Here is a 27,774-nt window from a genome sequence, read left to right as displayed (position 1 = left end):
TTACAAGCACCAATCCTCGCCCATGCCGAAATCTGGGGAAGTTCTCTGTCTGATGTTGCTGAGGAAGGAAGGTTTCAAGAGCTAATCAGAGAAACTTCTCCAAGCTAAATGCAATGCCACATGGCCAGGGCAAAGGCCACAAAAAGACTGCAAGTCAGATGAAAATGATGACCAGTCTCCACAATGCCCTGTACCCTACAGGGCATGATGAGTCCATTGTTGCTAAGACATGTTTTCTTTGTTTCTTCTTTTAGTCTTCGACCACAATTTGGATGCATTTTGTGTTTAAAAAAAATCAGTTCATAGGCCATCATCCTGTTCAATATAACTAAACAAAATCCAGTAACAAAATTAATTAAGGACCATGGCACAGGTGTAGCTTATTCATCTTTTTTATTTAAGTTTGCAATAAATTATTTTCATTTGCATGAAAATAATTGAGTGATGTTTCTTCTATGCACCTTTCATTATTATATACCAGTAATTTGTCATCATATCATTATTGTGGAAATTATTTCATTTCATTTTAATTGTTATGTGTACCGGTTTGTACCAACTGATTCCTATAAATGGCTTGTTCTTTTCAGGGTGTTTTCACGAAAGCTGTGAAACAAACTATTTCTTGATGAATATAACATAATATTGTCTACTGCATACAATATTTCATAAAGGCAACTATTTCAGTTTAATTATTACTTTAGCATATTTAGCTTTGTATCATCTCATTACACCAGGATCTCTCATTGCCAACAACAATTGTAATCTATTGGCAGTGTTTAAAACAGCTATTTCATCTACCAAAGGTAGCCCTAAAAGCTGATTCCTGAATAACATTCCCTAACAGTCCCTGGTGCAGTTGCAATTTTAAGATCCACTGGACAACGTTTTATGTCCAAAGTCAAGCTGGCTTCACCTCTTGACTGCAAGAGAGGAATTATGCACACATTAGTGCAACAGACCTTTGACTTGGGCATGGCTGAAAAAGCTGAGGGTGGGCTGATTGCAGGAGATAGATAAATCAGGTACACAAATGATGGACCTGAAGGGGAATAAAATTGTATGTTCCAATCAAGCAGCCATGTAAGGTGCAAGACTTAGCCAAAGTTTCTGTCAACATCAACCTGTTGAGAAATATTTTTCACACTTGATTTGCAAAAAAAATGTGACTGTATGTTTCAGCATGCTGCAGTTTGTTGTTTTCTGTTGAAGTCATCTCAACTCAAACGATGTTTTTGAATTAAAGTCAACAAAAACAAATCATTCTGTAAAAGCTGAACGTTGAGGGCAGGAAGGTTAATGTATATAATATTACTCGGCATTCTTTACCAGGATAATTGAGTCATAGAACGACCAACCACTTGTCGTTATAGCAGGCAATTTGTCAGCTTTCAAAAATGAACTTGAAGTTCATTTAGGTATTTATATAATTTTACTTTTGCAAAACGCTTGCATATGATTTTTACTATCTTACTATTATATTGGTGTTGCTTTTCTTCCCTTCATTCATGTTTGTAATTTCAAGGAAGTTTTCAATTATGGCCAACCTCACTTACTTCCTTGCAGGGTGCCTATTTACTTCTGTTTGTGACTAATCATTTGTCATTGCTTTGTTTTACTCTTTCATCTTGTTACTTCTATTAATTTGTATATTTGTATTGTACTTACTAGTGTTACACGAGCCCTTTAATTGGTGCAAAGTTTACAGATCTAGAACAAGAAGAAGTCCTAGGTCCACAACCTACAATTACAAAATAAATGTCACAGAGTTACCTCCAACAGTAATAATAATAGTAATAATCATAATGTCTTTATTCATTTGATAAAAATGCATATCAAGTGTTACAATTAATAAAAGATAAAATGATTAAAAAGATATCTAAAAAGCAGTTTTGCCTCCAGCAATGTCCCCAACAATATATGCTCTCTTTCCATGGTCTTCATGAAGCAACCGACTGTTGACATACTACCCACAGTAATCCTGTGCCTGTGCTGCTCTCCTCCAAACCCCAAGCTTCTCAGCTAAACACCCTGGGTAATCCAACACAGGAGAGCATAACAGAAACAGCCCCTGAACCAATGGCAGCACCATCTCAAAATATATCAGACTGTCCAGTCGACCAACCAAGTCCAATGTTATATAGTAAAGGGAAAGTGACTTGCCCTCAGTCTGGATCAAATACCCAATAAGGCATGAAACAAAACAACCTAACCGAGATTAGATCAGGCTGTATGTCCAAACCACTTGTGTGCATAGACCTGTGCACTACCATTTCAGCCATCAGTATGGGGGCATGAAATGGTGACATCCCAACATTACAATGGACACGGTGTGCAGTATGCATAGTGGTGAGGCAGAGACTGGCCGTTCTCTTAATACTGGAATCTTGAAAACCAATAACTAATATCTCATGATTAAACTTTCACACAGGTCCTCAAATTCACAGGATTCTGCCAGCTGGCCCACTCACATCATAATCAATCAATAACCTCATGTTCAGCTTGATTGTTGAATTCATTATATATTATGACGCCGGGCCAGGCTGTGATAAGAACTGTTTGCAAGCAGTAGATACATCCTTATCACAGAAATCATACTATTTGTCCTCGAATGGTTTTCTTCGGAGATGCTGTAGCTTTACTTCAAGAAAGCTATATGTTTCTCTAGATACAAATTTTATGGATTGTTGAAGCAGTTGAACAGTTGGCATCATTGTCCCAGGTTAGAAGTGGCAACATTCTCATTACAGTGAATAACAAGACATGTATAAAGTATCATTATCAACGCATACAGGATATATTATCAGCAAGGTCACTTGCCAACATAATGCTAGGGTTCTTCCGTACAGCTGAGATTGGCGGCAGCTCTTCAGTAAGTCAGGCGCCCTCGTGGACCTCACCAGCTAACCAACCAGCAACAATAGCCCCTTCTATGACATCAATCCTGAAACCCTGTCCTTCATCACAAACTCCTACTCTAAGTCCAGTATATACATAGACGGTCCATTTTATGAAATGCTCCCAAGGAAATGGCAATCTCTATGGATCCAACTCAGAAAGGCTAAGTCTTTCAGCAATAACTGGAAGGGATTCACAGATTTCCTTTGATGACGTGCGTATTGACATCCATTTCACTTTGTTATTTTTTAAGTTACTCAAGATCTTTATTCTATTCTACATTAAAAATTTTCATGGCCCTGCAAAAAAGTCAGTTGCAACTGTACTGTATTACCAGCAGAGCTGACACAACTGCCAACTTCTGCTACTAAAATATCATAACCATTAATAAAGATTGCAAAAGTTGACTGAGTGTAACAACATAAAAGAGTTTTCTTCACAAACTACTAGCACAAGAAGCATATCCATTGTGGTTGGAATAGAATATTTTCTTTATTAACAGACTTGTGCAAATTTGTGCTGCCAAGTCTGTGTCATATGAACGAAATATTTCCACAGCTTATATAGTTATGTAAAGCGATTGATACCATTATTTAACAAATTGCCAAGAGATAGTGATAAGGATGCCTTAGATTGTTAAATGATGTCAATCTTCAGAAGCTTTGGTCAAAGATTAATCTTAGGTAGGAATAATATTAATGCCACAAAGGATTAATAGGAATCCTATGTAGGATTGATATTTATCAGATTAATATTAATCTTACATAAGATTAATATTAATCCTGATTAATTAAGGCATGGCTCGAACCTCAGTAAAGGATTATAATAATCTATTACTGGATTATAATGATCTATTACTGGATTATAATAATCCATTGCTGGATTATAATAATCATTAGGATTAACATTAATTCGATCGATATTAATGCGAGTTGTTCTGAAACTTGACCCCTTAAAATAACATGTTTCTGTGGCATAAAATGGTTGCTTAACTGAGGAATACAGAATCTTTTCAGGGTGTTCCTGATCTGCATCAGTTAAGATAGCAATATTCATAACTTCAAATTCACAGTTCTGGTGCTTTTGAAGGCAAAAATTCCTTGATCACACTCTGCTACTAATACACAAATTTGCTGCCTCTCGTCCCTTCTGACACCAGATTGAAGCTTGACATATTCAAGAGGTGAATGACACTAACACAAATAAAACCCAGGAAGCCATAGATATAATTCTGCCCTTTGTTATAGATCCTTTGGGTTAAACATGCGATGCTTTATAATCTTCTTTAATGAAAAGTTGTTGAGACCATAGGATTTGCATAAGAGGGGAGCTGGAGGTCTGCTCATCTACCATGACTAATCTTCAGTAGAATTTTGTTCTTGCAGAGTAATTTTCAAATTCTTTTTGTCTCAAAATTTCTTTTGAGATGAAAAGGCATGATGTAAGATTGCTGTTTTTCCACTTAGTTGAAACATACCATTTCTTATATTGAGGCCTTACATTCATGCATTCAAGCATACAATGTGTGGTTATGTGTACATGTACATCTGTGCACTCTGTGTGATCCCTGCCTTGCAGAGGACTTTTCACAGCTTTGGACTATTTGGTCTAACCATCCCTGATTGCTCAGAGCGTGAAATGTTAAACTGGATGATAGAGTATATTATTTTCAAATCAATACTCTATCGTCTCTCTATAAAAATTAAAATAAAAAAAAAGATTATGGGGAATTTTTATCATCTAATCCTTACAAAGACACTTGTAAACAGCTGTTTCTGCCTTTTTAAAGCAACAGTTAGCTTTTTGTTGCATGATCAAGTAAAGGGGAAAATTTTAGCACCTGGTGCACTGCAGGTGTTGAAATAAACCCCTTAAACCTTCTTACCAAAGAATAAGCAAATGAACAAGACTGACAACATTAACTTCATCATACAATGCACTTTGAATGTGCTGTAATCTACCTCAAGCAACTTAAACCAAACCAAGTATTCACACTCTGCATTCCGACAACACGCAGGGCTGGTGATTCATTTTGCATCAACTTGACGCTGTTGTGCTGTCCTGAAACTCCACAAGCTCCATCGCCACTTGCAGTTTTCTAATAACATCATCACTGATCCCATCCTATGCAGTTGAATTTCTCAAGTAGTTTCCCATATAGTTGTCATGAATCATGCCTGTTTTAAAATACCTCCAAGAATATTTCATATTAAGTTTCATGTTCCATACTAAAAATGCAAAATACATTAACATTTGTCACAATCACAAATATATTCTGCAATAAAATTAGAGCAGAGGAAGGGGAAGGTGGGGTTATCCATCCTGACTTCTTTCCTCACTTTTTTCATTTCAAAGCTGGACCTAAACAGGTTGAAAGGCTGGCCATTTTCTTTCGCATGTGTTGGAAGATTAGACACTGACAAAATATGTTGACTTCGACATCTTGCTTTTGAGTCTTGCAAAATTCTGCTTGGTATTAAATTACAAGTCAAGAGAGTTACATGAGCTCTTTAAGATCCAGTCACTACAGACCTTCGATTTCATATTAAACTCCTCACTCTTATCACCATTTTAGATGATCAATCTGATCAAGAACAGACTTAAAATTAATTATGAGCTAAGTATCCACCATACCAATACATGCCAATCTGGATGCACAACTTCAAGTTTTACTAATTTAGAGGTTTTCTGTTTCTCATTGCTATCCCAAACTTAAATTCACCCAATGAAGGGAAGTTTGCTTAAAAGTTATTTATAATATAAAATTTTAGGTTTGACCAGCAAAGCTGCTTGGAGACTCTTTATTATCTATGGACGTTCCCTTAAAATAGCCTGTGGTAGTCTGGCCAACTTATAAATTTTGTCTTTTCCATATCCATTAATGCTTCCCAAGCCAAAGTCCCATTATAAGGTATAAACTGTACCAAACAAATTAACTGGAAAAGGTGGGAAAGGACTATACTTAAGCGTTACCTACCAGTAAGTCCTAAGTCAATTCATTGCCAGCTGCTAGCATCAGTCAACTACATGTACATGTATCTAGCCAGCTTAAATTTGGCTGCTCGAATATCCAAATTGATGTATGGTCTGCCTTTGAGATGTTGAATCAGAATTCTTCATGATTTAAAGTTGACATCACAAGTGTGCACTGTTGACAATAACTTTTTTGCCAATGTTGGGAAGGGGTAGTGGGAGGTTGTGCGGGGGTAGGAGCTGATGGCCTAATGGTAAATCAGTTGGACTCTGGATCAATAGGTCCAAAATGGAGCCCAAGCCAGAGTTGCTGTGTCATGTTCTCGAGCAAGACACTTGACTCTCCCAGTACCTCTCCCCTCCAAGGAGTGAAAATGGTACTGACCGATTGTAGGAGCAACCTGACAAAAACAAGGGGTAACCTGTGATAGACTAGAATCCCATCCAGAAAGAGAGTGGCAATACCCCTGGGCATTTCATGTTGCAGAGACCAAAGGTAAGCACCAGCACTGATGAGCCATCTGGCTCATCCATATCCCGAAGGGGTGGAACAGAGTTCCTTGCCCTGCAGCTGGTGAAATAATCACTAGAGTGTTCTCATTCCGAGCCGCAAAGACCAGACGAGGGATTTGAATTCCTGTTTAAAGCAAACCTTTTCCCATAAAAGTTTAACCCCCTTGACTGGATGTACCAACAAAACCTTCAAGTGAGGGAGGGAAAAGGACATTGGTTAATATGCATTTCAAACAGACAGCTACACTGCAGACGGCTGGAAATGTAAAATGACAGCTTGGGACCAGGGTAATGGTGGATCATGGAATGAGGAGAGGACATCGGAGAGTGATGCTCCTCGAGTGCGGCTGTACAGGCAAGTTGATTCAAGAACCCACAATGAAGGATGATCCCCCAGTGGTGATGTGGTAACCAAGGCCACTATTCAGATTTCTGAAGGAGCCATTTCTTATTATAGAAAAAAGACAGGCAGCCTTTGTAACAACAGTTATTCCTTTTGATATTTAAATGCCACATCTGATAGGGATGAAACTCAGCTTTTGATATTTGTTGAAAATTGGGAGAATAATGCATTCCATGCCCAGTAGAAATAATGTTACATGTTCCAAGCCATAATGGCAGTAGGTGGGGTGGAGAGTGAGACATGGTGGCGGATCTTTCCTTCATGTCAGTGACATTTCTGTCCTTCAGGCATTCAGTTCAAGATGCTCAAGTGTATATCTTGCAGGAACTACAGTGCAAGGATTTTCTGGCTGTGATGAAGCAAAATCATCCATGCATTCAGAAAAAGTACCAGGTGATGAAATGACACATCTTGATGAAGAGGTGGCTAACAGCAATCGCATGAACTGAGGAGGATTCAGGTTATCTGCCCAAAGGTGTCACAGCAACAAAGATGCCGCACATGCACCCCTGCCCACGCGCGCCAAACTTTGCCTCCAACCATGCGCTCCAGTGCCGCGCCATCACCACATCTGCATTGCCTCCACCTTTGCTGCTGTAACACCTTTGTGCAAAAGCATGGTGAATCCTCCCCACCTCATGTGACTGATGTAAGCTACTTCTTTGTCGAGGTGTGTCACTTCATTGCTTGAGACTTCTCCTAAATACATGGAAGATAATGCTTCATCACAACTAGAAAATCCCTGCACTGTAGTTCCTGCAAGAACACACTCAAACATCTTGAGCTAAATGCCAAAAGGATGGAGACGTCTCTGAAATGATAAAAGGATCACCAACCATGACTTTCTTTCCACCCCATCTGCTGCTCTGTTATAGTATAAAACATGTGACATCATCCCAACCAAGCATGCAATACATCATTTTCCCAATTTTCAACAGCCAATCAGAAGCTGCGCATCATCCAAATAAGGTGTGTCATCTGAATATCAAGCACGAATAACTGTTGTTTTATAACCTATCTTTTTCCTATAACAAAAAGACTCATTCAGAGGTCTGAATTCTAACCTTGGTGACCACAATAACATGTGCTAACCAAATCACTACTAAGGAATTCTCCTTCACTGTGGACTCCTGAATCAACCTGTCTGTACCACCAGACTCAAGGGGTACCATTCCCTGATTTCCCACCCCATTACACAATCCACAACTGCCCTGGTCCCAATCTGCCATTTCACATTTCCAGTCGTCTGTTGCATAACTGCTTGCTAAAAGTGCATGTTAACAAATGCCCTTTCCCTCCCTCACTTAAACGTTTCATGGTATATCCAGTAAAGGGTGTTGGACTTAAATGGTGAAAGGTTTGTTTCAAACAGGACACCAAATCCCCCTGCCAGTCTTTGTGGCTAAGAATGGGTACATTCCAGTGATGTCTTCCCTGGCTACAGGGCACGAAAGTCTGTTCCATTCCCAAGGGAACAGAGAAGCCAGATGGATCATCAGCACGAGTGCTCCCCTCCAGTTTCTGTAACATGAAGTGTCTAGGAGTGTTGCTTCTCCCCTTGGATGGGATGCTAGTCCATTGCAGGTGACCCCCAGCAATTGTCAGGTTGCCCTAACAAATTGGCCAGTACCATTACACTCTTGGGTGGAGAAAGGCATTGCAAGGGTAAGGTGTCGTGCCTGAGAACATGACACAGCAACCCCAGCTTGGGCTCCATGTTGGACGTATTGATCCAAAGTCCAACTAACTAACCATTAGGCCATCAACTCACCACCCCAACCTACAACCCCCGGCCGGCCCACCACCCCTTCCCAACATTGCCAAAAAGTAATTGCTCACAGTGCACACTTGCGATAACACCTTTAACTTGAGAAGAATTCTGACAAAACATCTCAGTGACATGCCATATATTAAATTTGATATTCAAGTAGCCAAATTTAGCCTGCCTTGATACATGTAGTTGATTATTAGAAGCAGTGAGCGAACTTAGGGCTTACCAGTAAGCAATGTATATAGATTACAATTGTTTCTCTTTTTGCTGCCTGGCTCATTCTCAGTAGAGTAACCAGTGAACTCTTAATGTATTCTCTTCCTATGGTTAGACGTTTGTTTTGCTTTATCCTGTTAATTTGGTCAGGGCTCGACACTAATGGTAGCCAACTTGCCACAGGCTAGAGTAGGAATTAAGTTTTGGCTACAGAGCTGGGCGCTATTTTTTCAACTTACTGGCCTGGTGGCTAGTGACAACTTATATGTCACTAAACAAAAAAAAAAATTGCTAGCCAAGTGTTGATGTTGACTGGGTGCAATAACAGCAGAATCACTAGCAAGACTTGAAAACACAATGCAAGCGACTCTCTTTAATACATTATGGAATTAATTTTAAAGGAAAAAATACACAATGCAATTTTGCATCTGAAACCTCTTGACCAGTTGACATACAGTTGGCACACCTTGTGTCACGCTTGACTGGTAATGTTAAACACAAGGGCGAACCAATTTATGACCGAATTGCACTGGTTTTAATTTTGTTCAATGGCCTCATGTTTTCCTCACATCAAATCTCTCAAGCCAACAGATCACAAAGAAAAATCCAGTGATTTTCCTGAAAAGACTTTAAGGACTCTTTGATACCTCCTTGTAAAAATATCCAGACCCCAAGACGTCATTGTAAAAACTGTCGAGACTTCTTCAGTCTCTTCACAGACAGGAGCTGTAGAATTCAAACTGTTTCAAAGGCAGCATTAGCAAAATTTGACTGCTAATAAAGGTCAAAGGAAATAAATCTTTCTCACGTAATTATTTCTGCAGTGGTAAGTTCTGTCAGTATGGAAACAACAACAAATCACCGGTATGTTGTTACACTAAATGAAATGTAATCCATTTACACTTCTGCACGATTTTGTACATGATTTTATCAGGGTGCTCATGTTTTGTGCTACTAATTTGTAACAAGAAAAGAACATTGATGTATGCTTTCAGAAAATGCTGTCTTGTTTGTCAAATATTTCTTTCAACATAATAACATGCTCAGTTTTTATACCCTTTCAAGTACCAAACAACGAAAAGTAAACATGATAACACCACAATGAAATTCTTACCTTGTTTCCGAGAAAAGTGTTAGTGTTTGTCTTCATTGAGGAAGACAGCAACTAGTTTGGCCAATTTCATTTTGTTTACTAGCCAAAGTGGAAACCTACTAGCCACAGGGCTCGACATTAATGGTAGACACCTCGCCACAGACTAGGAGACATTTTTGTTTTGGCCAGTAGGTTTCTGATTTCCACTAGCTGCTTTGGGTTAGTCTCAAGCAATGAACTGACACACCTCGACAAAGAAGTAGCTTACACCAGTGACATGAGGTGGAGAGGATTCACCATGCTTTTGCACAAAGGTGTTACAGCAGCAAACGTGGAGGTAATGCAGCTGTGGTGATGGTGCAACACTGGAGTGCATGGTTGGAGACAAAGGTTGGCGTGTGTGGGCAGGGGTGCATGTGTAGCATCTTTGTTGCTGTGACACCTTTGGGCAGACAACCTGAATCCTCCTCAGTTCACGCAATTGCTGTTAGCCACCTCTTCATCAAGATGTGTCATTTCATCACCTGGTACTTTTCCTCAATGCATGGAAGATTTTCCTTCATCACAGCCAGAAAATCCTTGCACTGTAGTTCCCGCAAGAGATACACTTGAGCATCTTGAACTGAGAAAATCATGCACAAAATCGTACAGAACTGCAAAGGGATAACATTTTATTTAGCATAACAACATAAGTGATTTGTCATTGTGCCCATACTGACAAAACTTACTACTGCAGAAATAATTACGTGAGAAAGATTTATTTCCTTTGACATTTATTATTCGTCAAATTCCACTAATGCTGCTTTTGAAACAGTTTGAATTCTACAGCTCCTGTCTGTGAAGAGAGTGAGGAGGCCTTGACAGTTTTTACAATGACGTCTTGGGATATTGATATTTTTTACAAGGAAGTCTCAAAGAAAAACAGAGTTCTGAAAGTCTTTTATTGGAACTGGTTTAGTAGTAGTATTGGCATTATTGGACAATCTAGTCCATAATTTTAGCGCGTGTTAGTAATTGTACATTTCCTTAAACATTTTCTGAGATGGCTTTGGAGTCCGATTCGTGATCGGCGGATGCAATGACAAGAACCACAGACATAAGTGGAATCAGTGGATGGAGCAAGGGCCCTGGCCTTCTGACATTCTCTCCTGGTATCCGCTGTGATGTGCAGAAGCTTTTCTCCCTCTCGTAGGGCTTTGGTGCAATTTGTTTTCCACGCACTCCTGTCACTGGCAAGAGTCTCCCATGAATCGATTGGAGGTGGTTTACACACAAAGTAATTACCAACAATAGGTATTAAAGAGAGTCACTTGCATTGTGCATTCAAGTCTTACTAGTAATTCTGCTGTTGTTTTACCCAGCCAACGTCAACACTTGGCTAGTTAATTATTTTTATTTGACTAATAACATAAGGTGTCACTAGCCACTAAGCTAGTAAGTTGAAAATCTAGTGTAGAGCAACCTCGTTCCCAGGGTCTCTAATCTTACCGCCCTCTGGAGCGAGCGACGAGAGACCCTGGCTGGGTCTGGTCACATCCCACTTTGACAATTGAGAGCATCAGGGAGGGGTCCTCTGTAATCAGCAATTTGTTGCGTTGAGCTTTGTCGAATTCAAAGTATTGCGCTGCGACTGCCATTATCTACGGTGTTTATCAATACTTAGCTTTCAGGCTGAAATTTCGAATAATATCTACTCCAACGTTTACCTAAAGGTTAAGCAAGTCTGTCTCAGGCAATTTAGTGGTCGTGATTTTCAGTGTTGCCGTCTTACCCACTGGATTTATGGAAAGTCACTCATATTTCAACTGTGGGCGTCGAGCAGCACAATTTCATCCTGTAGTACTTGTTGTTTCTCCTCTGAATGCACACGATCAAATTGGTGCAAAAAACATAAGAATGTCTCCAGGAAAACGTATAACTTTCCCAAAGTAAAGCTACGACAGTCTCTGAAGAAAAGCTGGACGAAGATAAATATGATATTCGTGCAACGCACTTTGCAAACAGTTCTAATCAAATAGCCGGGCCCGGCGTCACCTGCGGTGTCACAATATCAAATGCAAGTAAGCAATATCTTCGTGGAATATTTTAATCTTTGTCCCTGGAGAGCCAATACTTAGAGCCTTAAAACATATCTTGCAATAGAAACGAACCTAAACAAAGTATAAGCACGGCATGGCAAATTACAGAGGTGTCAAACTCTGAGAAGCGACGTGCACTTAACAGCGGAAACCATGCAGACCTGTGACCTCTAAAAATGCTGTAACATAATCAAACGACTCCGCTCAACTGATAATTTCCATTTGTTGTTGCAACATGGCCAACCAGGGTCTCTCTTCACTCACTCCAGGGAGCAGTAAGATGAGAGACCCTGGGAACGAGGTTGAGTGTAGAGCCCTGTTGGTAATTTTTTTCATTCTTTTTCAGAACAAGAGCAAGACAACAAAACACAATTTTGCTATTCCATTTTTGGGGGCTATTTAATTTCCTTTCTTCTGCTAACCCTCTTCATTCACCTTCACCTATCTCTTTTGTGACTAGGTGTCACACAACGCCTCACCCCTCTTTATTGCTGTATCTTATCCACAAAAAATTATTCTGTTCCACGACATATGGTTCTACACATGCTAACTTACAGGCAGCATCCACTACCTGTTAAGCACACTAATATCATGCAATATCAAACAATCTAACTATCAGTGAGCAATGGACAATAAACACACTCGACGCAGGAAAGAATATTTTGCAAATCCACCAAAATGCGAGCAACAGCGATGAAATGCTGCAAGAGAACAAGGAACTTTGGGGAAAAAATCAAGAACCGACCAAACAAATATCTACTTTCCATTGAGGTATGATGGATACTTCACTAAGACTAAATTTATAGTTTGTAGTTCGCTCAAGTATATACCGAAGGGCCTAGCTCACAAGTTAATCTTGTGACCATAATTTTCAGTGGAATGAAGCACTGCTCATAAAGCCCATATCCAGATTTTACTTGTTCATAACCATAACCTGCACAATTAAAAACATTTTGTGATCTTACCGTGAAATAGCATGCACAACTTGGGCCTTTCAATTCAAGCTAGGGTTGTAAAGCAGCGACAGCTACTGTAGTGACCTGGTTAAACATAGATATCAAAGCTAGACTTCCTTCAAATGACCGTAAACTAAACATGAGCAACATCTTTGGTCAAAAGCACGATGAAATAACTGTAGCTTACTTGATTTAAAAACTCCCGCGTCTTCCCTAAATTGAATATTTGAACACATTCGGACTAACCTCCTCAGGAGTAGGCCTACACCGAGTGGTTGCGAGTACAGTCTCGTTTGACAGCGGTTTCTGACAATGGAAAGGGACGTACTAGAAATCTGACCAATCCTCGTTTAGCTTAAAATTTCCCAATCTAAATCCAACATGGCGGACGAATTTCTACTTATGGGGTAGTTTGTTCCCCTAATCCTGAAGCGTTGAAAGGCTGTTTCTTTCAAAGCTACTTTCCTTGACAGAAGGGGTTCAAGAAGGCAAGCTATTTCTTTGTCCTTAGGCCGTCAGAGTAGTGGAGGAGCGTTTACTACTCATGAAAATCGCCGAATATAGCAAGAGATAAAGTGGACTAAGATCAGAGATCGCCTTGGTTATGTTGCCATTGAGAAATCTTCCCTTCCAACTGGGGCAGTTTGTATTTGGTGCCTGAAAACTTCAACTGCAATAAGATGCCGTTACTGTGGGACTCAAACGTTTTTGTGTCGCGAATGCTCTAGGAAACTTCATTCCAGTATCACCACATACCATGTTTTAGAGTTGTAGAAGGTACAGCAATGACCTGATCATCTCTTTATTTAAAAAAAATTAACTCACTTTACTTAAATGTACATTTATACGTACATGTAGTTGTTGCAAACTATTAGCTTTAATATATAAGCTTACACCGTGTGTAAAACATCTGTGTAGTAAAATACGTTTTATCCAAGAACAATCACACAGAAATTAATCTTAACCCCACCTAGTTCAGAAGTAACCTTATCTGCCAACACTATTAATTCAAACTTCAGTCTGCTATCTGCTAATGACTGGCAGCGATGTAGCAGGATACATCCTGCTACATCGTGATAGTTTACATGTAAGCTGGTTTAAGGCCGTTGACCATACATGTTAGCCAATGTTATAAAACTAACAAATTGTACTAGTGTACTAATTATAGCTAGAAACAACCAGAAACAACAGATCAGTTATAATTGCTAGCACTATATTTTATACATTGCCACTAAAACTTTTGAATGTTTCATCATAATCTATTTACCCTTGTTTAATCATATGTATTTTTATTTAGCCTAGTATATTACTTACTTCCAATATAGTTGTATGCACTTAGGAGCCTGCCTGATTTCTTGCTAGGTTAGTTAGGTACCCCAAATTACAGTGCAGCTCAGATATATGCAAACTACGCATACGCATTTTATACGACCATATTTTGCATATACGCGTACATCAATACGCGCACATATGTGCGTGTATATGCCCACATATACAGGTATATACATGCAGATATGTCTCTTTGTTATGTATTCCCATAGGTTTCTTTATGTGAAGCATTGTTAGTCAAACAAAGGACCTTATATTTCTGGGAATGAAAATGCTTCAAAGCAAAATTTGCATATTGTTAAAACATCGTGCCAATCAATGAAAGCTATTATATTTTGAGTTTTCAATCACTTCGCAAATTCGCTGACAAACTACCGTTTATTAACACTTGCTTGATCTTCAGCTACCAAAAATGGGAAGAAAATTGAAGCAGTCTCTTGAACTCCCTATTTTAACACGTGAACTCTATGTTTTTACAAGTAAAGATCTATGTTTCAGCACGTGTCAGCAAGTTGTTTGCAAATGTTTCTTTGTCTGAATTAAGCGTTCTGAAGATCCTAGTCAAAAAAATAAAATCTCTGGTTATATTTGACACAGATCATTTATTCAAATGGTAAAATACTCTTTCCTTGACGAAAAAATTGTTTATCCAAGTTTCTATGGTGCGCTGCTCATGTTTAGTTATTTTTTCTGCAAGAAAAAGGTCTGTGTTTCGACACGCACTGGCAAGTCATTTGCAAAATGTTTATTGTCTGAACCGTTCTGAGGATCCTTTTTGAAAAAATGATATCTCTGGTTCATTTAAACTGTGAAATAATCCTTCTTTAGCCAAAGAATTGTTTACCAAAGTTGCTATGGCGCGCTGCTCACATCTAGTTATTTTTTTTCTTCAGGGAAAAGTTCTGTGTTTCAGCATGTGTCCGCAAGTTGCTTGCGAGATGTTTACTGTTTGAAGGCTACTTTGAAGTATTCCGAAGACCTTGTGGAAAAATGATATCTCCCATTATACATGTACATGTATCTGACACAAACCGTTCATTCAAATGGTAAAATACTCGAAGTTTCTATGGTGCGCTGCTCACATTTTGTTATTTTTAATTTTCTTCAAGGAAAAGTTGGGTGTTTCAGCACACGTCTCCAAGTTGCTTGCTTGGACCCTTGTTCACGTTGCGTCAAAAAAATGTTATCTTTCGGTTGTGTTTGCTCTATGAAGATGAAATTGCTGAAGCGTGTATCCCCGGTTCTATTTGACAAAAAAACAGTAAATTTATGATTTAACGGCAAAATACTCTCTCTTTTAATTAATATTCAGTCAGTTAATTTTGTGTCAAGTGCCCAATTGCAAAATGTTAGTTTGAGCTTACATTTTGCTAATAAGTCGTCTGAAGGCATATGTGCATATACTGTATACATGTGTTCAAAATAAAGAAAACTCTTTCTTGCTCTGGGGCAAGCTGTCAAGCCATTGAAAACAACAATGACCTGTTAAGAAAAGAAAAAAACAATAGGTTAGCTCATACATACATGTACTAATCAGGCATATGCGTATATACTGTATAATTATGTGTATATGCATACGCGTATGTGCGTATATATGTATGTATACGCACATACGCGTATTGGGCTGACGCGAATTATGCGTATTTTTTGGTTCGGATATATCGGAGCTGCACTGTAGTAGTACTGCAGCCAGTTAGAATGTGATTGTTATTATTATGATTTTGCACAGGATGGAATGTTTGTTCCTCTTTTTCTAAATCATTTCATTTTGAAAAAATTTAATCACCACTGCTTGTCTGTGGAGATTCAGAGTATCACCTGTATAGATGAATACGGTAAGATATTTTTTGGTATAAATTTGTATATATAATTACAAGTTTTGTTATTAGTATGTTAAAGTTGCATAACTGCAACATGGATAATTATTTACCAGTTTATCAATTACACGGTTTTGCATATAGGTAACCATCATTCCAAGAGAATTGCATTCTCAGTTTCAGGTGTAGTGCATCAAGTATTTTGTACTTGTAATTGATTGTTTCTTTTTGAAATGTGCATTCCAGGGTTTTTTCAAGAATAGCAGTTATTCCTATCAGTAAAGTTGGTGGGAAACAAAGGTTGGAACACTGCCTTAGTTTAAAAGCTGAATTACAGCCAGTCCTTGAAAGGACATTTCTCAGTGTAGGGACACTGATAGAGCTGGGATCCTCCTTTGCAACAATGAGAGAAGATGACCTTTTTAAAGAGATGTATGTAACATCATGGGAGAAACAAGACTGGATATGAGGAGCCAAATGAATTATGCTCTTGTTTTGTTTGCAACTGGAAAGGTAAGTATATAGGCAGGTAATGCAACAAAATTCTGACAATCTTGATTTTGTTTTCGGTTCTCTGAAAATACTTTAGATAATCAGTAAGAGAAATTTCCTTTTTTTTTTTTTTTTCAGAGTTTGATCTGTACTCCAATTTTCAATTTAGTTGAACCTAAGGAGTAGAGTTTATTGTCTGTGTTATCAAAATGTCAGTAATATTATAGAAGTGGAAGTTATTTGAATTCTGGTTTCCATGCCAGGGCAAAGTATGTGAATCCATACCATACTTTTAAAAATATGTGATATTTATGAATGTGGGTCTTATAAAAGTTGTGAAATTTAACAAATTGACACTGGTTTTTTAAGTATCTGTCCTCTTATTAATGGTAAATTGCATCATAAAGCTCATTGTCAAAGTAGTCTGCAGATCCACTTGCCTTCATCCATACAACTTTGACAATGTAATATTTATGACCAAATTTATCATCAATAAGAACACAGATGCATAAGAATCTGCTTGCTGTGTTTTTTATTTTCACTACAGTGAAACCTGTATTAGGCGGACACCCTTCTAGTGATTGCTAGGCAGACACCCTTACTAGTGTCTGCTTAACACAGGCTGTCTGCTCAAAACAGGTTCTAGTATGTTGTGCAATAATAGTCAATTATTAACCGTTTTGTAACACAACTTAGCATGTAACATCAAAGAATAGCTAAGACTGCTCATAGCACAATGTCCAGTTGATCACTGCATCAATCTGGAATAATCACTCAGCTTAAAAACGATATTGCTGAACAATGTACAGGAGTCTCAGCTGAACCTTTAGAAGTAAAATGAGCCCTTTAAGTGTCTGCTTACTGCAGGTTTTGTGCAACAAAATGTCTTAATATTGGTGTCTGCATCTGTTTAATTAAGAGGTGTCTGCTGAATGCCGGTTGATTTTTAATTACTGTAAATGTGGGAAAAAAATTTTGGGACTTATTAAAGCTGGTGTCCACTTAAAAGAGGGTGTCTGCTTAATATGGGGTCTGCCTAATACAGGTTTCACTGTTAACAAAATCCAAAATTGTCAAATGGAGGCTTCACTAGAGGAAAACACCGGTTAAAAGCTAAATTGAATTAAGCCAAAATGATCCATAGAATCACGGCCTTTATTCCACTGGGAAATTCCTGAAAACATACTGAATTATTACCAAGTTTAGTTTATTTTCATCAAATACTCGAACACAGCAAAAAAAGGGTTCTACTGTATTGCGGTAAATTTTCATGCCAAACTACAATAATTTACCCAATCTTTTTCACTTCACAGTTGAATTCATTATATTCACAAGCTGATCTTCAGGCTAGCTATCTGTTAATCCTGTTTAGATGCAATTTTTGGCTATATTGAGAAAGCAAAATCATATGCTAAATGTCGCTGAAACTGTTCACGATGATGTCAGCTGTGAGTCTGTACTCCTACTGATGATAAAAATACATGTAAGCCAGTGATCGTGCAAGAAAGTAGGCAGTCATTGTGAACAATTAAATGTACTTGTAAAATTGAGTCTCTCTATAACCACTGACAACAGATGAAGATGGGCTACAAACACAAGACTATATATTTTTGATTGTGACTTGATCTTTGTACAGACAGTTTTGTTGAGCAGACATACATTGCTATGGAGATTAAGAATGAGATCAATGGTAGTAATATAGAATGAAATTTATGAAACCTGGGTTTCAAAACTCCCTAGACTGTTAGCTGGGAAACAGTTATATGTTACGGATGTGGTCATGGTATTTAAGAATTGAGTCATAGAGGGTTATTCATTAACAGTAAGAAAATTAAAAAATCTTACAACATGTACTTTTGGCAAATTATTTGTAATAGCTTTACCTTAGACTGACATCAATAAAATACCGCAAGGGAGCTTAATTTTGAAATTTGTTTCCTTGTACATACTAGGGAAACTCCAATTGAAAGAAGCCTATCTTAATATAGTAGAGAGCCTCTTCTCTGAGATAGTAGTGCCCAGGCACATGCAGCTTCTGGATCAAGATGAAGGGAGGGCAGACAGTGCTGTTGATTATAATGAGGAGGAAGTGGCAGAGATGATGGCAGTGGTCAACAGGAATGTTCAAAGCTGTTCCGTTGTTCCTGAAAAGGTCTTGCTTAATTTGGTTTTGGTTTATTATTTACTTTTGGATAACATGTCAAATGCAATAACTTATAATTTGCTTGAGTGAAAAATAATGTACAAATGACACAATCCTGAGTTACATGTAAGTCAGGCTGCAGGAATTAATCACACATACATGTAAGACACATTGCTCATTATAGCTTAGTACTGTTTAACCAATCTCATTTTGGCTATGTAATTGTATTTTTTTTTTTTTCAGACAAAGCATTTCTTTATCCCAAAAACATCTTTAACCAAATGGAAGTGTGGCGATGTCTTAGGATTTAGAGTACTTGTAGATGAAGCACTTGTTTTCACTGGGAAGAGGATATGTGGGATGAATGACTTTGCCAGGAAGAGGACAGTTGTCAGGATGCTTGCACGTTCAAAGGCGCCTTTTTTCAACTGAGATACTAATCAACAATGATGAAGGTATATACGTATAGAGAAGACTTGTGACATTCTTTTAACAGTATTTTGATGGTGATAGTAAACAACACACCAAAGGTGTCCAGGGCTAGGAACTGAGGATATATGATGTAACAGGTCAATGAGTGACTGCCACTGTGACTAGCATTTACTGTTCCCCTGGTTCCATTTGACTGTTATTAGTTATGCAGCCAAGACAGTGATGTGTTGGACAACTATAATGATAATCTCATGACAATCTGCATGCGTGCATTCACTTTGTCTATAGCTGTCAGAGCTAACTAAATATGATCATGTTGAATTCCAACTTGAAAATTTAGAAATTCACCATTGATAGTGATTCCGTTTTCCTCAAACAGTATGCAGAATTTTATTATTCCAAGTTGTTGTTTTGTACAATGTAGATTGATTTAAGAAATGTACCAAGATTGATAACTCAGATGCAGAGCCCTTATACAGCTTATTGAATCTTTTGTTTGGTGGCATTTGTGTTTCTGTCATGGTGGTGGTTGCATTAGCCCCCCTGAGTAATAAGTTTGAACTGTTGTTAAAGTTACTAGATAACATTATCTGTCAAAAATATATTTTCTTTGATGTTTTTGTATTATCATTGTTTTTACCTCCTTGTCATGTTTAAAGCCTTTTTTGAGATAACAATAACAGACACCATGAAATAATTTTTTGGCTTTTTTGAAATGTGGTCTATATACCAACTTGGGAATAAAGTCAATGTACAGAACTCACTTTTTCTGTTTTGTTTTCAAACATTCGTTCAGCATATGAAGAAACCAGAGAATCAAGTTTTTGGGGATGTCCTCAAAGAGGTAAAATAATTAAAATTGATCAAGTTATAACTTACTAACAGTTAGTAATAATCTTAACAACAAAAGAATGTAGTTCCCATTAACAGCTGTGCTGTCTGTCTTTATAAAGTACTGCCAATTAAAAATTAATTTTTAATCCTTCTCTTTTGCCATATTGTGAGACATTACACCTGATCTCAAAAAAAAAAATCCAGGACTCAGAATTATAAATGATAAATTTAAAGTCTTGTGCTACACAGTTCCATCACCTATGTAAAGTGCTAGCAATATTGACAAAGATGCTCGTGGCCCATGTTAAATTATCACTTCTTGTAGAATCCATAAATAAATAAAGAAAAAAATGCTGTAACACACTGTATGTTGTTTCAAAGAGTGAAGAAGCAGCCAGTGGAACTTCAGTTCCTGTGGATACCATTTTAAATGACAAGGTAATATTTAGCTTCTCACTTTAACCCATTGACTCCTAATTTTTATATTCTAGAACAGGGAAGTGGATGGTTTATTCACTGTTGAAATGACGTAACTACACAATGTTTCATTTATGCACACAACCTTAACTTGTTAAAGATGTATGATTTTAACAATTTTTCTGGGGGCCCACATGGGCATTTGTAGGTATTTTGAACTTTTCTTAAATTCACAAAACTAAAAATGCAGCAGGACTTGTAAACATAATTTTTGAAAATAGTTTTCCAAGGGGTCTTTCAGGTAAAATAAAATAAATTATAAAATTTCACTCCTGCATGTTGGATGATTCTTCATATTTACAGGCAAGAGCACAAAAGTAATTATATTGAGTATTAATGAATTTTTTATAATCAATTTCTGTAATATGTTAATAAAGTAAGTTCTAGATTATTGTTTTTATAGGTATCAACCCCTTTGGAGACTGTTGTTGATGATGACGAAATTTTACTTCAGAATGTTCGCCAAATACTGAAAATACCTTTTTGGAACAATATTATGCCCTTTTATCGTGACAAAGTTAGAGCAAATTATGTCCTAAAAAGGACTTGACTGTCTATCAAAATTAATGCTATAAATAACAGTTCTCTTTGTAATACGCTTTGTATGTTCAAACCATGACAAATGGTTATAATTGACTGTGGCCTTTTCATCTTTGATACCTGCAGAAATGGAATCTCATAGGTCTAAAGGGCCAGAAACTGGAAAGGAAGAAGGTGATGAATTATAAATTTTATTTGGCAGTATAAATGCACTTTAGAAATGCAATAGTTGCACTACTTTCTGATGGCAATGATATATCTCTAAGTTATAATAATTAAAATTAAAATATTTATTTCATGATATTTTTATTGAAATGAGAGGTACTGAAAGAAACTATACAGAATTCTATACAAATGTCCAACTAGTGGCTCAAACAACTAAGTATTCTGTCTCAATTTTGTTGATTTCTATATATTTAGGTACCAGCAGTAATGCCAGAATGGACCAGGATGATGTGGACAAATTGGTAAATCTGTTTATTGGGATTAGCTGTGTATTAAAGCACTACAGTACTGACGTTTTTTCAGTTACCACAATGTTTTACACAAAAGGTTTAAGTAAATGCTCAGACAGGCATGTTGGAAAGTAATTCCTTGCAGAAGTTTGTAATCAAATGATGTAATTTGGCAATAAGGTGGATGAAAAGGAATGAAAACTTCTCTTCTAAAAAATGGAAAAACAATACAACGCTTTGTTAGATGGCTTGTGTTTGTAGCCTTTAGAATGCGAGCTCTGATTAGCTTATTATACGGCATTATTCTCCCGTAATGCCCACGGGTCGATTACGGGCCTGCTAAACTGAAGCAAAAAGCCATATAATAAACAACTTATTAACCTCGAACATTCAGTCCATAAGGAAAAATCTCAAGCCACGGCCTTGCCGTATTGACTTTGCTATTAGGGAGTTTAAGAAGCCACGACGACGACGCCGAGGAAAACGTCGATTAAAAAATGAATTTATATGTTACCTACGAATCTCGTGATACTCTTAAGTCATTTACTTTGTTTATGACTGTCAAAAGTATCACGAAACTGAATCTGGGACACAGAGATAAATTTGAAATAGAAATTTCAAACCTTAGCTGTTGTGGTTTACGTTGTTCAGACAACGCGGAATTTGGCCATTTCACGTTCTTGTTTTGCAGGGGACGGCAAAGAAATGTACCAAGAATCATAACGCGCGTGCACAGTCATTGTTCTGCTCATTAAACCTTTTGTTTAGCGACGTTGCCGTTGCCGTCGTGGCTTTCTTAAACTCTCTATTGCTCGGTTAATGCGGCATGGTCCCGGTTTGAGATTTTCCCGTAAAGACCTCACTCACGGTTAATTATTGGTAAATATTACCATCCGAATGCGAAATTTATCAAATGTGACTGACTGATCACATGTGATGAGTTTTTAGAATCATTTAATACAAGTGAAAACTTAAGTATGAACTCTGCCTAGTAAAATATCAGTTGTTTTAGTTTCACAGTACTTGTTCATGATTCTTATATCAACATCTGATCAACAGGCTTTGGATGAAGAGTTCACAAAGGCTGCCCTGGTTAGAAAAGGTAAATGTCATAATATTTATTTATTTCTTAATGTATTAATTTAGTCAGTAAGTCAGTCAGTCAGTCAGTCAGTCAGTCAGTCAGTCTTTCAGTTACTGATTTATTAAGGTTAGGCTGCGTTAAAAGGCAACAAAATAAGCAATATATTGCAAAATTACCATTTATGTTGTGGTGCACATAAAGTAAAAACACCAAAAGCAGCCTCCATGAAGCATTTTCATTGGTTATTTTTAAGGTGGCTCCCTAGGGTAATTACGAACACCCTCCCTATAGAGCGCGAGTTAGAAAACGAAACTTAGTTAATTTCTCTTAAAGTTTTACCCGAAGAGATTTACCAGTATGGGTACTGTTAAAATAAGGCTTATGTTTTGGTTGTCAACTTTTGGATTAAGGCCGTTACCATGGCAACATCTAATCTAATGACAGGCAGATGTATTCCTCATTTTGACCTAAACTCCTTAATATTTATACTTTCCTTTGGTGAAATTGTTTCATACTTCTCCACATCATGGAAACGATACTGCCTGACACTTTGAATTGGTAAAAAGTCAAGGTTGTTCAGACGGTTTTTCCAATAATCTGTAATTTGTCATTATTCTAAATATATTAGATTAGCTCTGAGAGATTTTCACAAAAATAGGGTATTTTATTGGAATTGTTTGTGGTTAGAACTGAGCCAAATTAAAGAAAAATTCACACAAGGGAACGCGAGAAAATTAGCATTTATTTGGTCACGCTGACGTCAAAAAAATCAGGAAGACACGCGTGGTGTCACGCGTGGTTATTTATTTAAGTGCGCGCTCATGAATGAATGAAGGATGGAATTGATTGAGATTGTGCTGTACGGCATGCGCAACGGCGTGTGCGACCTCTACGAGTCTTAACAAAACTGGCTTCGTTCACCAAAACCAGGGAATTTATTCTATTCTACCACATAGGCTTGATTAATGACGAGGATTTCTTTCTCCTGCATCCATTTTACATCTGCGAGACCTATGTAGATTTGCCACTCAGGCTTAATTTCAACCACAAAACAAAATAATACTGATAAAAAGCTCGATTACAGCAGGATCAGGGTGTTTGTACAACGTGATCAGCAAGAAAAAAAGTTTGATCCTAATAAAATACATTTTGAACAGCAAAAAACAGTTATAGCTCAGCTCAGTACATACGGAGCTCGTCATCTGCGACTGTTCGGCCCGGTACAAATACGACTGTCGCTCACGGTAGATGGTTAAATCGTTTAAATTTTCTGCAGAAATGACAAAGAAAAATTTCTTTTGGACGGAATTTTATGATTCCATACTTTATCTTCGAACTAGGCTGTTTAAACAGTGAAAAAAGCGTTAAAATGAGGAGTAAACAGCTGGCTTACACGAGGGAAAAGCAAGGCCGGAAAGTCGTACTGGAACGCGCGTCATGACGTCAATGGAATTGATCTTTACTATTTGCCGCCTTTCTTGTCCCTAATTTATAATTGCTCATCAGGCATTTTGGATGATGGTATCAAAGAAGTAAATTATTCAAAGTGAAAGCATGATGTTCGGACTCCAAAAGGTAGTCGTTGGTCACATGATTTAAAGGAAAATGCATATTTCATTACGCACATCAGTACTGCTATCATAATTAGAATCTACCCTGGTACACATGTTATACGACCCCATTTTTGTTTCTCCTCTGTGGTCGTTGTAAAGGGGTTACATTTTATGGTTTTTAATAACAGTAACAGTAATAGTGATTTAAATTGACTCAGTTCTTTGTTGTTTTAGGTGCTGACAAGCAGTTAGTAGACGGCCTACACCAAGGTCTTACAACAGGTATTTTTACATCAAAGTAAATGTGGAAAAATGAACTGAACAAAATGGCACCAATAGAAAATGAATGGTACTGCAGGGCAGGAAAACAATGAAATCCTGTTGCTCAGTGGGCCAGTACATTTCAGTTTTCAGTTGCCCCCGCTAAAATATTAATTGCCCAATAAGTCTGCTTTGTTCATTCCTTATCAACTAAAGGCCGCCGCACACTAGCCGATTTTTTGTCGGCCGACAAAAAATCGGCTAGTGTGCGGCGGTCTTAACAAGACTGCTGAGGCTAATTTCACTTGCCCACCGGACTATCAATCTTCCATTTTCACTAGCCCAAGAGCAAAATTTACTTGCCCTGGGCAATCGCAAGTGGTGTTTTTTTTCCTGCCTTGTACTGAAGCTATCAGCAAGGCTACCTAAAGCAGCTTTCTCCAAAGATAAACGCACTTGGGATTGTTTTAAAAGTATAACGTTTCCAGCAATTTGCAAACTCAACCCAGGAAACACCAAACATAAACTCTTTGATAGGCTGCCCTCCCTCTCCTCTTCCAATGCTGTAGCAACACAAAACAATTCCATGTGGGTAATTTTGCAGTAAGCTCAACATTTAAAGGGGTGGAGCAGAGCAAAACTAATTACTTTTTAAATACATAAATTGTCTCTAGCTGTAGAAAGGAGTGGAACTAGTATGGGCACAATGAAGCATTTTGAATTCCAGTATACAGAGATCAACTCAACAGGCCGTTAATTACATGTTAAGACAGGAATAGAACTTAAGTGGACGGTTTGGAGGGCACTGAAATAGAGCTTTGCAAATATTTCAAAATGAAGCCCTCGACCCATTTCTGACCTGCATGGAATTTAGCCACTTCGAAGAAAAATGACCAATCGGAACCAGGGAAGGTGATCTTTTTCGTATACAGACCAGTGTCGTTTAGGAGTCCAGAAAATTTGAAACCAGTTGAGAACGAACACAGTTGAATTTGTGAAGCACCGAAACCTCTATGCTGCCTACTCTACGGATCCCATATTTCCTGGCCAACTATGATTCATAATTACATATTATACACAGTATTTTAACTTGAAAGAGCCAAAGAAAAGACACTTAACCTTTTAACGTTCTTGATCCATTTACGAGGATGGTTCCCCTTATTCTCAATAAGCGTCTTCATTGGATACTTTTCTTCAAAGTTGCTAGGATCAAGTAGTCAACAGACACAACAAATAAGAACAAAGGCACTCACCTTTTATAATTTATTATCTCCTAGGCAAGAGGAACCGTAAAGGAAAAAGTTGGAAGAAAAACCTTGAAGAGGATTAATCTTTTTCTCTGACAATTCAGTTCTGGGAACTGTAAATCATTCATCCAACTGACTTTGTCTCGTAATTGTACTAACGAAAGGCCTTGCGGAGGATGCAATTAAGGTGGCTACGACTGCATGGTCAAACAAGATTGATAATCATATCTTCCTTCGAATAGCTAAATAATGTCGAAATGCTCTTTTCATCAATTTTAACCATCGTTCCCGTTCCCGTTCCTGACAAATGTAGATCGATTTTTACTTTTTTCAGGTGTGGTTTAACATGAAATTGGATTTTTTTACAGTACTGAGAAAAGCGTTAAGTCAGTGATTTATATTAAAACACTAATATTACTAGTTTACTTAAAATCGAATATAAATAGGGCTTATTTTACAACTCCTGGCAAATGTTTTTCAAGAACAGTGCCAATGAGGGATATTGGCTGTTATCGCATTATTCAGCTTGTACTCAATAGTGTTTGTAAGTAAGAGCATTGCACATTCTGAAGAATTTCACACTATCACGGTCTCTGTAAATTTCTCTATTTTGTTATAATAAAGCTTCCCACAATGCCACCTTATTTTAGTGTTGTATTTTCCCAAACTCTTTTCACATAATCAGTATTTAAGGTGGCTCCCTATAGTTTTACGATCGCACGCGCACTGAGGACGAAAAGTCGAGTAATCCGCGCGCGCTGAAAGGAGAACGTCAGTGTTTTTGGATATTTTATGAAGTCAACAAGAGCACAAAAAGCAAAACTGACAGTGAATATTTTCTTTTGGTATCAAACATGTGGGACGGCATGGCAATCATTTACTCTTCAGCTGTAAAGCATGTCTTGTCCCCCTCTCCGTCGAAAAGTAGTGCTTTTCCATAGTGAGCCACCCTCCTCCATGTGGACTCGAAATCTCCTATTACAGAATTTTTTTGTTAGAACTTTCAAATTTTAGCTTCAAATTTCGTACTTGAAACCACCAGGGATTGGTGCACCTCCGGTTGGTGTCCAGTGTAATTAACACATGCGGACTTACAGTTAACTGCAAATAGCCTGTTCCAGGCGTTTGGTTAGTGAGGAACGGCGGAATGAAAACATGAGAAATATTCGTTGGTGTTTTATTAATCGACCATCGAGCGGGGGAGCCGCGAATTAATCTAGAACCCAGATCTTCCAAGACCAAGCAGAAGGGAGATTTCACTTCTCAGGGTCAAACAGAGTGAAATCTGGGTATGAGATTAGCCGCGAGCCACTCGAGTTTAATTCTATCATGAAATCTGATTGGCCAACAGAAAACAAAAGTTGCTATGTCACAGAACCGTTTTCTGGCTCGAGTTCGCTGACGTTATTTTTCGGTGTAGACAAGCGACAGGCGGAAATACGTCTGCATTCGCAGGCTGTAGAGCACTTTAAAATAATAAACACTGTAGGCTTCCCAAATACCGGAAGGGGGTGCAGTATTCCTTGGAATCATTGGCAGGCGCGTGCCGTCCAGTTCTCTAAATCCTGACCCCATTTCAGACCAATAAATGTCACTTTTCATACCCTTTTCTAGGCTTGACCTCTAAAATGCTGTTTTCAAATATGCATGACCGTTCAGTGTATTCTGCGAGGCAAATCGCGCTTTATCGTGGTATTAAAATTGATTCCTCTCGTTTTTGTTTGAAGATGATAAACTCGACAAAAAGAGACATAAATTTCAAGTAATGTCTATATTATGGTTTATTTAAAATTAAGCCATACTTTCGCGGACCAAACCAGCGAAATCATTCTACCCATTTTCAAACCAAAACGGTTCACAAGCCATAGCCTTCAAAAAGGCGGCACATACCTTACATAGGGTAGAAACCCCTCTCCCCACGCCCTGAATTAGCTTCCTCTCAGTAACAACAGCTCGAAAGTAAGGAACGCATCTTTAGTAATCAACGAATTAACAGTACGCAAAAACATCTCGATCGAGATAGCGAAAAGTCTCAAGTATGTACAGTGAAACCTGTATTAAGCGGACCGCATATTAAGCGGACACACTCTATTAAATGGACACCTACTCAAGTCCCACCTTTTTTTCTTACATTTACTCCAAAATAAACGTGCATTCAGCGGACACCTCAGTTAAGCGGACACGGACACCAATATTAACCCATTTTGTTGCA

The 27,774-nt window shown here is 37.9% G+C and overlaps 1 protein-coding gene across 8 annotated transcripts; it reads left to right on the top strand.

Moving 5' to 3' along the window:
- The first annotated feature begins 13,606 nt into the window (after positions 1-13,606).
- LOC149106008 (uncharacterized) lies at positions 13,607-26,201 on the top strand. Of its 8 annotated transcripts, XM_089297317.1 has the most exons (10): positions 13,608-13,675; positions 16,291-16,557; positions 17,850-18,688; positions 18,923-19,134; positions 19,908-19,955; positions 20,327-20,383; positions 21,089-21,136; positions 21,383-21,429; positions 22,477-22,519; positions 24,289-24,323. In XM_089297317.1, exons 4-10 carry the CDS (start codon positions 19,126-19,128, stop codon positions 24,304-24,306), a joined length of 270 nt encoding a protein of 89 aa, XP_089153443.1. In that variant the 5' UTR covers positions 13,608-13,675; positions 16,291-16,557; positions 17,850-18,688; positions 18,923-19,125; the 3' UTR covers positions 24,307-24,323. The 8 variants fall into 8 exon arrangements, with proteins under 8 accessions (XP_089153439.1, XP_089153443.1, XP_089153444.1 ...); XM_089297318.1 differs by lacking the exons at positions 13,608-13,675; positions 16,291-16,557; positions 17,850-18,688 and having other exon boundaries at positions 18,729-19,134; XM_089297312.1 differs by lacking the exons at positions 13,608-13,675; positions 16,291-16,557; positions 17,850-18,688; positions 18,923-19,134 and having other exon boundaries at positions 19,665-19,955.
- Positions 26,202-27,774: the final 1,573 nt, after the last annotated feature.

Source organism: Orbicella faveolata, unplaced genomic scaffold (assembly GCF_042242905.1).
Source record: "Orbicella faveolata isolate gen_17 unplaced genomic scaffold, um_ofav_v1 contig_3, whole genome shotgun sequence".
Classification (NCBI taxonomy): Eukaryota; Metazoa; Cnidaria; class Anthozoa; order Scleractinia; family Merulinidae; genus Orbicella; species Orbicella faveolata.
This window is presented reverse-complemented; position numbering and strand designations above follow the sequence as displayed.

Coding starts and splice junctions, on each gene's coding strand:
- LOC149106008 (XM_089297311.1), top strand. CDS start 19,827: ATGTGGTCTATATACCAACTTGGGAATAAAGTCAATGTACAGAACTCA. Junction 19,956..20,326: donor TTGGGGATGTCCTCAAAGAG/GTAAAATAATTA, acceptor GTTGTTTCAAAG/AGTGAAGAAGCAGCCAGTGG. Junction 21,137..21,382: donor AGAAACTGGAAAGGAAGAAG/GTGATGAATTAT, acceptor CTATATATTTAG/GTACCAGCAGTAATGCCAGA.